Source organism: Melanotaenia boesemani, chromosome 4 (genome assembly GCF_017639745.1).
Source record: "Melanotaenia boesemani isolate fMelBoe1 chromosome 4, fMelBoe1.pri, whole genome shotgun sequence".
NCBI lineage: Eukaryota > Metazoa > Chordata > Actinopteri > Atheriniformes > Melanotaeniidae > Melanotaenia > Melanotaenia boesemani.
In genome coordinates this window covers 13520672-13531995 of record NC_055685.1, presented here as the reverse complement: position 1 = coordinate 13531995, position 11324 = coordinate 13520672, and the positions used below count along the sequence as shown (strand labels likewise).

General features: G+C 35.6%; 1 protein-coding gene across 4 annotated transcripts; it reads left to right on the top strand.

The window, feature by feature from the left end:
* Nucleotides 1–5745: 5745 nt before the first annotated feature.
* Nucleotides 5746–11061, top strand: LOC121638873 (ankyrin repeat domain-containing protein 49-like). 4 transcript variants are annotated; one of them, XM_041983917.1, is made up of 4 exons: nt 5750–5981; nt 6891–6909; nt 6962–7184; nt 10268–11061. In XM_041983917.1, coding segments are annotated over exons 2-4 (699 nt in total). In that variant the 5' UTR covers nt 5750–5981; nt 6891–6907; the 3' UTR covers nt 10742–11061. The 4 variants fall into 4 exon arrangements, with proteins under 4 accessions (XP_041839854.1, XP_041839853.1, XP_041839851.1 ...); XM_041983918.1 differs by lacking the exon at nt 5750–5981 and adding an exon at nt 6029–6334; XM_041983920.1 differs by lacking the exon at nt 6891–6909 and having other exon boundaries at nt 5746–5828; nt 6932–7184.
* Nucleotides 11062–11324: the final 263 nt, after the last annotated feature.

Here is an 11324-nt window from a genome sequence, read left to right as displayed (position 1 = left end):
ATACTTAGCCAAATATTCTAAATCATTAATGTCTGTTAACAAAGTAATACCTACAGTTAAATAAACTGCAACTGAAAGCAAAACTTAACAATGGACAAATGAAAGGTAGAGAGTGAAAACCATGTGGTCGGACACAGGTACCTTTCCATCGTATAACCATCCTTCACTCCCCCTCCAACCTCTTTAGAAGTCCTTACCGCTTGTTAATGTTTAAACACTGTAAAGATGCGGCATCTGCAGGTGGTATTTTATATCAGAATGTCTGCTATTGATGTAAAATGACACCAAGGTGCATCAGTGGTTTAAAAAGTGATAGATTGCTATATCATAAAATGCCACCAGAACCCACATAAAGGGAATTTGTTCATCACCTTTTCACAAATACCTGGGTTTGCTGTATGAATATTAAACTCTTCTACAATTTATTATTGATTTGATTCAGGAGTCAGCATTTGATATGAAATGATGGCACATGTTGATTTAAACAATCACTTCTATTCATATCAAGTCACAAAAAAAACAATAAAAATATCAAAATATAATTTTATTCTGAACTGTAATTAAATGTACTTTAATGATCCCAGACTGGGAAACTGCTGTGTTACAGCAGCATTAGATGAACAGTAAAGAAAGGAAGAATGAGACACTCCAGCATATAAAATACACATAGAAAATGATGGTAGAGTAATATACGCTATATACTGTATGCTCCTATAAGCTCAATCAGACATTTAAATGAAAAACAATCTGTTCTAAAAAAAAATAATGTATCACATTCTGTATTGAGCTTATTCACATATATATATATATATATATATATATAAAACAGGACATGGTGTAAATCTTGCTCCTATTTAGAGTCTCACAAAATAGTTTCAGAGCTTAGTTATAACAACTAAGGTAGTACACTCTGACTTTGTCTTAGTCAGACAACACACTTAAGGAAAAAGATAAGATCCTGGTCAAACTTAAAGAAAGCACATGTAAACAATTCCACATTAATTATGTATATCTTCAGTTTATATAGATGCTATTGGATTCTTGATCATTGACTTGATACATGGATGAAGACTGATTTGTTGTTACACCACCACAAAGTATTGAATTTCAGCTCCATGTGATCACAATAACAGTGATTTAAAAAAGTGATAACATGATAATTTTACCATATTACATTCTGCTATTTTGTCAAGTGTTCCCAATGGAGGGACCGCACAGAGGTGCTAATCAAACCAGCACAGAAGCAAGCCCTGAGCACCAGAGCTATAGATGCCCAGATCTACCACACCAGGCAGGACCCTAGATACAGGATGTGCAAAGTCAGCCTGCACCTGTTTGAGCTCCCCTAGTCGTTCGAACCAACTCCCCTTAGTCAGATCTACACAGATTGTTTAGTTCTTTCAAATAACGACTGAATCATGCTTAAAAACCAACTTAAAGGACTCCACTTATTCCAAATTTAATGTTTGATTAATCTAAAAGTTACTCAAGACTTGCATTGGACTTTGTCATTCACCTTTTAATGATAACAACTTTTCTGCAGCTCCCATGATGCTTTGTGGTCCATATGTTGAGTTTTGAAAGTAGCCCCGCCCCCTCTGACAGAAACATAACATTTTCAATAATCTTTGCTAATCATTATTATCACACTGCACGAAACTGAAAACTGTTAGAAACAACTTATTTGTTTTACCAAAAAGACACTGTTTATACAAAACAAAATTATAATTAATTACTTCTAAAAAAGTTTATAATCTGACTAAATCTTTTTTGCATTAAAAATATTAACACAATTAATTACACAAATTAGTTAACACCATTGAAGCGTTATTTTTGCCCTATACATATATATATATATATATATATATAGAGAGAGAGAGAGAGAGAGAGAGAGAGAGAGAGAGAGAGAGAGAGATGTTGTTCCTGAGGTCTCTGAATTTACTTGAATTTTTAACAAGATTGGTCTCTCTTCTATGTGTCTTTGGACTAAGTTTCACTTCTGTGTATCATGCTCTGAATAATTACATTCTGAGATATTTTAGCAGTTTATGAATATTATTACATTTTACATAAAGATGGAATTTGGGTCGAATAGTTAAAAAAATATTCAAATTACCTGAAGTATTTTAGCTTTGGATCAATAGTTATTTTGTACACTGGACCTCCTTTATGGCAGGAAAATCCAAACAAAAGTAAAAAAGGAGACCATGTTTTGGTTATGAAATTGCAATTATACTTTTAAGAATGAGAGCACAACTGAATGTCAGATTAGTAAGCTATGTAGTTTAATGTTCAACTCATAAACTCAACAAACATTTCTGCCTAGTTTATTACAACGCTCTTCTCTCCTGCAGTTAGAAGAGATGTTGTGAATATTTTATGTGGACTGATGTAAGTTGTCCTTATCCCTTGAAAGGTTTCAAATGATCTTTTGTTCCATCTGCAAAAGGTTTTGTGATTTTTCACTGCAACGTTGTTATGTGTTTCTGCTAGCCTTCTAAAGGTTGTTGCTGAGCAGCGGAGGACAACACAGTCAACACTACAGCATTTATCAATCTGTGCAGCCAAAAACTAGATAGTTAAAAATGAAAATAGCAATGTTAGGCATGGTTTGGAGGTTCTCATTTAATGTCTAAATTTGAAATGATTTATATTTAGTAATAAAATATAGCAGGAAAGATGTATTATCACTAGAAATATCTTTCAGCATGGAAACCACCTAATCAAAGTGTTTTAATCTGCTTTTGTATGTAAATTTAATAAGTCAAGTCAATCAATTTTAAGTCCTCATCTGGTGCAGAGGAATTGTTAACATGGAGATAAAAAAAAAACAGCTGCAGTGGACAAATGTGATAACTGCATAATTTGAACAAACTTGTTTTGTCATTTTTCTGATTAAAATAAATGTCAGGATGATTTTTTCTGGTTTTAAAGCAAATGTAGAAAATTCAAGTCAAAGGATGTTACAGCCTGAGTCTGTGTTCACATGTCAGAACTCATCTGATAGGTTCAGACTCATTATGTAAAGCCTGCTTAAGAACAATTACATATCTAATTTTGTGTTTTTCTTTATTACATTTTCTTTATATGTTTATTACATTGAAAGGTGCAAGCCCTCTATGTGAGTTGAACCCAGATGAGTAACAGTCTCCATCTGCAGTGCCTTATCTAAAGAGAAATCTAAAGGATTTGTAAGCATGGCATGAAGAACATACTCTAGCAGTCTCTGTATAAAAATTCAATTCTTCTGCAAGATAAAGAGATTACTTTTCCCAGCTCATTCTGTTCCACGGAGACTATTTATTGTCTCCTTTTTATACCTGAGATGTCTTTATCTTTTGCAGTCTGGAGCCAAAAACTTGCTAATATCATTCTTGAATTTCTGTGGCTTTTTTGGGGGGGTATAAAGCAATCAATGTGTGAAAGGATCTGATTTAAAAATTATTTTAAACTGCAGGGAGAAGTGTAAAAAATTACATTCATACGAACTATCCTCACAACATTACAGCTCATTTACATGTTATTGATGTGGAATTAGGAAACTATTTCTGATACTACACGTCAGACCTTTGAGAGACGAAAACAACAAACTTACTCTGTTATTTACTTATGGCTTCATCACTGCTTCTACATTCATTTTAAATTTTAACTTTTCATCCATTGCAATCTATTAAGAATTGTATTTCAGTAGTTCAGGATATTTGCTTTGTCAAACCTGCAGCATAAATACGTTAAAGTACTTAAAGGAGATATAACTCTATCACGTAAAAACAACCAGTTTCTGTCTCACTGAAATAAAACCAGAATAAAACAATGAAAATGTAGCAGAGCATTACAGAAACATTCATGTTCCCTGTATGTTTCATGTGACAATCTTAAATCAGTTGTAACTGAAGCAGACATTTGAGTATAATACCAGGTGAAATGTTTTCCACTTAGAGAGATTTTACACAACGTTCTAAATTTACACACACTCACCAAGCTGTTCTTGGTCTATGCAGTTTTTTTCATTCAGTGTCTTTATTTGTTTCTAACAAGCACACTCAAAGACTGATAAAGGTACAGAGGACAATTTATGGTCAACATCTTTCCCAAGGAAGCTTCAACATATGTTGGAAAAGCCAGGACTTAAACCACAACCATAATGAGGGACGACTGCTCTTTCCTGAGCAGTAAATCCTCCTTTTTTTTTTTTAACTTCAGTGCAGTAGGCAGTAGAGATGTAGCTTTAGGACTTGGGGTAGACAGTTTATGCAATGGTTGTTTTTTTTCAAGAGAACATGTTATTTTATATTTTCTGTTTTCACTGAAAATAATCTGTTCTGAGTGACCTTAGCTTTGTAGTTTCAGCATGGTTTAGGAAATTCATCACTGCGCCACAGTGGAGAAAAAATCCTTTCTGTTACACCTTAAGATATGCAACCTTAAAAAGTTTAGTTAATCTTTTTATAGCTGAATAACTTTTTTGCCAGTGTTGACACATTATTTAGATATTAGTCAAACAGATCTGTGGAAGATGATATCTTTTTGGCTTTAGAAACTGTGTTTAAACAGCTAAAGCACAAAAGCACATCAGAATGCTTCGTGTTGATTACAGTAGTGCTTTTAACATCATTATGCCATCTGTTCGTAATCAAGCTGAACAACCTTGGCCTCTGTACTTCCATTTGCAGGTAGTTACATGATTTTTTTGGCAACGAACACTTATCCTCAATAGTCCTAAATACTGGTGATCCAAAAGACTACTGTTTAAATCCTTTCCTTTATGGTTTCTATGCAAGACTGTGTGACTACTCATCCCACTAATTATTTTGCAACATTTCCAGATGACCCCACAGTGATACGTAAACAATGGAATTAAGTAAATACCCTATCATTGTTGTGTTGCATTACATAATTTAATGTGGGAAAAAAAAGAGCTAATAATTAATCCATGGAGAATAAAAACTGTAAAATTGCCTGTTTATATAAACAACGCCTCTGTCAAAAATACACTTACTGCTTTTTTCCTTTAATATGTCATAAATATAGCTGAAACTGCCGGTTTAAGTATAATTTATCTTAAACTGACATTGTGTCAGTAAAATAAAGCTGACTAATTTTAATTTTTAGACTCCCAAACCATTCTGTTGTAAAAATTACAACTCACCTAATGGGATCAAGTAGGTCAGTTGATTTCGGTTGATATCAAACCTGGCTCCATAACATTATGTTTGGAGTTTAATTATTTCAGTTCTCAGCTTAAAGAAGGTTCATGAGAAAGTGAAATACTTCCTAAATTTGGGTACATTTTTGATTATGTTAAAAAGATTTCTGTTGTCAATTTATAAATACCTCTATGATAGATAAAAGTGTGGATTAAACAAGCCCTGAGATGGACTGTTGAGCTGCCAAGGATGCAACCTGACTCTCGCCTAGTAGCTGTTCCACCACCTCCGCGACTCAGCATTGGAATGAGTGGGAATGGAATGACGAGGCAAGAATGTATTTTATACAATCGTAGGAAACAACGAAGCCTAAATAAAACCCCAGCAAACCAGTTAATGTTTGAGACGCTCTAATGCAGCGGCTGGACTGTCCAAAAAAAAAAAAAAAAAAAAAAAAAAAAAAAAAAAAAAAACCACAAAGTTCAAGCTGCAACGACTTATGGGTAATGTTGTCTTTCAATAGGAACCCTCAGAACATTGTAATTGTAAAAAACTACATGTCCCATATGTCTTCACTTCGCTTTTTTCGTGAGTGGTGGTGAATTTTTGAAGATTATATAATCATCTGAAGTGAACTGACTGTCGCGCGAGCTGCTGTTTTGTGAAGACAGCTAATGCACTGTAAGATTTGAAATAGCTTTGATAGTGTTTTCAAAATTTGAAGCGACTATCGTAAAGTGTGCTGCGTTTTGTCGTAGTCACTGACTTCCGGTGTCAAAACTCGCCAGCAGTCCGGTGTGTGTAAACCTGTGAGTGATATTCTCATAGCCAATGGTATGTTTGATTTCTTAAAATGTAAAATGTGGACCTTAATACCTTGCTTTTACTGATCTAAAACTCTCTATAGTCAGCTGCAAGTCGCATCTGTACAGCGCTAGAATAAACCAGAACATTGTGTTGTACCTAAACGCTTATGCAGTAAGCCTTACGATTACGGACATAATTATTTTATCGATGCTTTTGTAACGGGTTTCATTGTCATTTAGGAGATTTTGGTATTGAAATTATTTGTATTATCTGACTGCAACTGAAGTAGTTTTTACCAATAATTCGTTGTGCATGATTGAAAATGGCCACTCAACACTGGAGGAACTGGAATTTATAATGAGGACTTAAGTTTAATTTCAGTAAGTTGTTGTTAATGTTTATGCAGATTAACACTGTTGTCTCCACATTTTTGACAAAACCAATGAAGTGCATCCTCACATTTTAATATAAAAAATGTTTGCTGTTTTTACTATAACATCATCATTCAATGTACAAAACAGTGGAATTTATCATTTCTTGTTTGCAGATTCATTTTCTTATCAGTTTTGTCACCCATGCAATTAGAACTGATGAAGAGGCAGGCAAATAATCATAAAATTTTAACAGAAGTGTAGATGTTTTTTTCCTGAGGTGTAAACATGGTTCAGGAGCTAATTCAGAACATAAAAGAACCGTGTTATTAAGGCTGCACAATATGTGCAAATATTTATATAAAAACGACCTCTAAATTAACAAAAACACATCCCAACAGAATATATATATATATATAGGCTTGGACAGTATATGAGAGCACTAATTAGTATTATTTCTGTTTATCATGGGGGGATCCAGTTCAGGGCCCTCTCAAGTAATTAATGCTGCATGATTTCACACCTTTTCCTCTACATCTAATTTTACATTTTTGTTTTTATTCAGTCGCTCAGTTCAGTTTGATGTAATTCTTTGTTGAATTCCAGTGTCTTTGAGTCTTTTGGACCAAACAGCTGGGAAATGGAGTTTCCAGAAGATTTCAACCAACTTGAACTTCTTGACACACACGGACACCTGATCCCCCGGGGGGCCAGTAGTCAATGGACTAGAAGCAAAGATGAGGAGGAAGAGGAAGAGGTAGATGAGGGGGAGCACAGTGAGGAGTGGTATCTAGAAAAAGAGGACGCCCTTAAAGACAAACCACAGGAACTCCTTCTGTGGGCGGCGGAAAAAAAACGTGTAAGTGTTGCACCAGTGGGAAGCCAAGATGAAAATCAGCAAGGGTTTGGGATAATTATGAAAAGGTCAGCAACTAGGCTATTATTTTTGAGTTGTGGTACATTTTCAAATTTGTTATCCACCCTCATTCTGACTCTTACTACTCTTTTTTTTCCCTCTTAACATACGGTGGCTGAGAGGTGCAGAGCACATTTCCATTTCAAAGAACGATTCAAAAACTTTCTAAATGTAAATTTGTTCATGTGTTTTCTCATGTAAATGTCTTTTGAACTTCTCAGCTACAGTATAACAAACTGACGTCTGAAAAGTAATATTCAGCACACCAAATGCTTTATTTTAAGAATGACTGCATAATAGTATCATGAACATCTGGCACACGTCCTAATTTAGTTCTGCTTTTATTAGAAATTCATAATGCATAATGAGAATCTTCTAATCCATTGTGGGAAATGCACAAAGCAATAATGAAACAAGACTTACTTTGTCAAATTTAAGTTATAAATAAATTTTCTAATTCACTAAATAAATATTCACTAATCTCAACTCAATTCAACTCAGCTTTATTTATAAAGCCCTTTATAACAACCACAGTTGAAACAAAGTGCTGCACATAAACAGACAAAGCGACAAAATCAACCTAAACATTTTTCCATTTTTTAACATGAAGACTGTTTACAAACCAGCTTTAAATCAAATATCTGCCAGATACTGGACTGTAGTGTGTATCAGAGAAACAGCAAAAGAGAAAAACTAAATTATGTTTTAGGGCTTGGTAATTTAAAAAATTATATCTTTTCGTTTTTGACATTTCTCTTTAGGGGTTGCCAGAGCGAATTGTCTCCCTCATCTAACTCTTATCTTCTCCATCCTCTTCTCTTACCACTAACTCTTTCATAAATATGATATTTATCTCCAAAACATCTAAATAAGCTGTCCCCCTGATACCTTCATTCCTGATTCTATCCATCCTTGTTGCTCCCTAAGATTTTAATCTCTGCTACCTCCAGTTCTGCCTCCTGTGTTTTCCTCAGGGCCGCTGCCTCCACATTATACAACATATCATCACCATCTTGTACATCTTTCATTCTTGCTGATAAACTTTTCCACCCCCCTTCCAACTTGCTTTTACACATCTCTTTACCTCTTTTCCACACTCTGTTGCTCTGGATTGTTTAAATTAATCCTGCATCTTTATTATCTCTACTCCCTGTAATCTCCATGTGCCACTTGGGTCCCTCTCATTCACACACATGTATTCTGTTTTGCTGCAGCTACACTCTAAGAAAAATGTTATTACACTGAACAAAACAGAAAATAGCTGAACCAAATTAAAATATTGGCTTTAATTGGTAAGAACTGAAAGGATTTGATCCAAAATCAGTTATCCAGCATCATTTCTACTCCCAGTGAAACACATAATTCAGAAGTAGTGGTGATGAATAAATTAAAAATAAATTCAAAGATTTGATAAGCACATATCATGAAAGAATAAGAGAAAAAACAACAGTCCCAGCTGCTCACACAATGTCAAGGTTAATCTTACATTGTACAGATTTAATTACATTAAATTAGTTGAGTTTTTTTTGTTTGTTTTTTTTTTTTTTTTTTTTTTGTTTGTTTGTTAGTTTTTTTTGTAGCCCTACTGGTTCAGCTGATTGCTTATCAGGCCACTTAGATTCCTATAACATCATAGCACATAGAGATCCCTGTCTACACTCATCGGTCAGCCTGTCCATTACCATAGCAACAAGAAGGGGCTCAGAGCTGATCCTTAATTTAATCCCGCCTCCACCTTAAACAGAAGTCATATAATTAAAAATAAATCATAGAACATAATAATTATAATAGTATCATATAATAATATTTTACATTTGGCCTGTCCACCAGTATCATCATGTGACACGTTTGCTTTTTTTCTCCCTTTGCTCTCATCTACTGTCTTATAAAACATCTGAATTTCGTAGAAAGCCCCAAAGTCTTTCTGTCAGGCAACACGCAAAACACTGGAACGATGGCACATTAACCAGCCGTCATTGATTTAAAAACACAACTTCATCTGAGAAGGTTACCATAACTGTGTGTTTTGATTTAAGCTGTATTAAACTGTAAAATGTCATCCTAAAAACAGCTCTCCGTTAGTCATCAACTCAGTGTACAATCAGCTCAGTGAAATCAGCCACGGTTGATCTTTTTCTGTACTACCCATATTTTCCAGAAAAGTACAGAAATAAATTAGATGTAGTCAGCCTGTGTCGTCAGGGTATGACCTTTCCAGTAGTGGAGGAGATGGTGCTGCAATTTTCTCATAGGTATTATCATAATAGAATGTAAAATTACATCTCTGCTCATCTGCTCCCTTTCTAATAGCAGCATTTAGGCCTTGTTTCCTGTTGTTAGTTATCTTCCTCCATATGAATGGCTGTTTCTCCAACTGGCATCACCTTTAAAACATTTGGCTGTGAACTACATCATCTGTCACGGAGTAGAAAAGCTTCATTTGCACATCTTTCTATTAGTCTGACATTTTTTTTTTAAATTCAAAAAGTAAAATAAATGTCCAGATCATAAAACTACAAGCAGCAGTTGGGTCAGCGCAGCCTGAATAACACAAGCTTTGAAAGTGTCACAGGGTTGGACTCAGATTCTTCATATTAGTTCATGATTTGATTGAAAATGTTTCTGGTCCACTTTAAACATACCCTGGCCTGCTTCTACAGATCATACGGTTATTTTGGAGCAGTGTGAACTTGCATTCACACTCTGGTGTTTAAAACAGGGAGTCTCGTGCAGTTGCCTTAAAGTGTCAAATCAAGCGAACCATCCATTGAACCAAAGAGAGGAGGTGGTGTAGAGAACATTCGGCTCATGTACAGAGCAAGATGCCGGATAGCTCGTTGCCAAAGGTATAACGATCAAACTGGGACGTTGCTTATGAGTTTTTGGAGACTGTTAGTCAAACAGCTGTTCTGCCATCACTAAAGTAGCCAAAAAATTTGGATTAAATTCAACAGAGCAAAAAGTTTATTTATTAAAGTAACTAAGTTGGTTTGTAATTTTCTGACCTCTCTTGTCATTTCTTTCAGCTATCAACCATTCTCAGATTGTTAGCTTCTGATCCTTCGCTGGTGCACTGCTGTGATGAGGATGGTTACACGCCTCTGCACCGGGCAGCGTACAGCGGCCACGTTGACGTCGTATCTGCTTTAATCACCAGTGGCTCCAAAGTTAATGCTCGTACCATCGATGGCTGGACACCCCTGCACAGCGCCTGCCGCTGGAGCCACGTCACTGTGGCGAGTTGTCTCCTACAGCATGGCGCCGAACTTAACGCCCAGACCAACGGTGGCCTCACACCACTACACCTGGCAGCTTCCTACACCAGCTCCTGTAAAATAAACTCGGCAAACACTTTAGAGCTCCTGCTCTCAAAGCGACAGCTGAAGCCCGAGCTCCTGAGCAGCAGCGGGGAAACAGCCGGAGACGTGGCTCGGCGTAGTGGCCCTCATTACTTCCTGTTTGAGATGGTGGAAGACTGTTTGAATGTGATACGTCCTTAATCTGACTACTCGAAAAGACAGTCATAATTTCCCAACATTAAACGTCTGTTTTTGTTAGTTTTTACTCAACATTTGTCCAAAGATGTTCTGTTTACAGTGAAACTAGAAAAACAGAAAATCTTCAGGAATTTTTCGGTCAGTCCATAAATGAACTTTGTGCTAAAATGTTTCAGCTGATTTATAAATGTTGCACATAAAGCGTTAACATTAGTTGCCATTCATTTCTTGAATTTGTACATTAAAAAACAAATCATGCTGCTGCAGAGTGATTGTCAACTGTGTTATGGACTTAATCAAGAGGCTTTTGTGTAATAAAGAGTGTAAAAAAAGCATGTTTATATATTTTTTTAATATTCTTATTTCAAATCCCTGAACAGCTGCAACTCTTCTCACAACAGACCCAGAGGAAGAGGTTACTGTGACATCTTTCCACTCACCATGACACAAAACCCTCATGACATCTGATGGTATTTCCATGTCAGCAGAGAAGTGGCAGCCATCAGTGTCTGGGGTCACTGTGCCAGTTCCTTGTAATTAGAAATAAACATTGATGTAAAACAGCAAAATCAAATCATGAAACTCA

Excerpts from the sequence above, each read along its gene's own strand:
- LOC121638873 (XM_041983917.1), top strand. Across the intron at positions 7,185-10,267 it reads GGGCGGCGGAAAAAAAACGT|CTATCAACCATTCTCAGATT; the intron begins GTAAGTGTTGCA and ends CATTTCTTTCAG.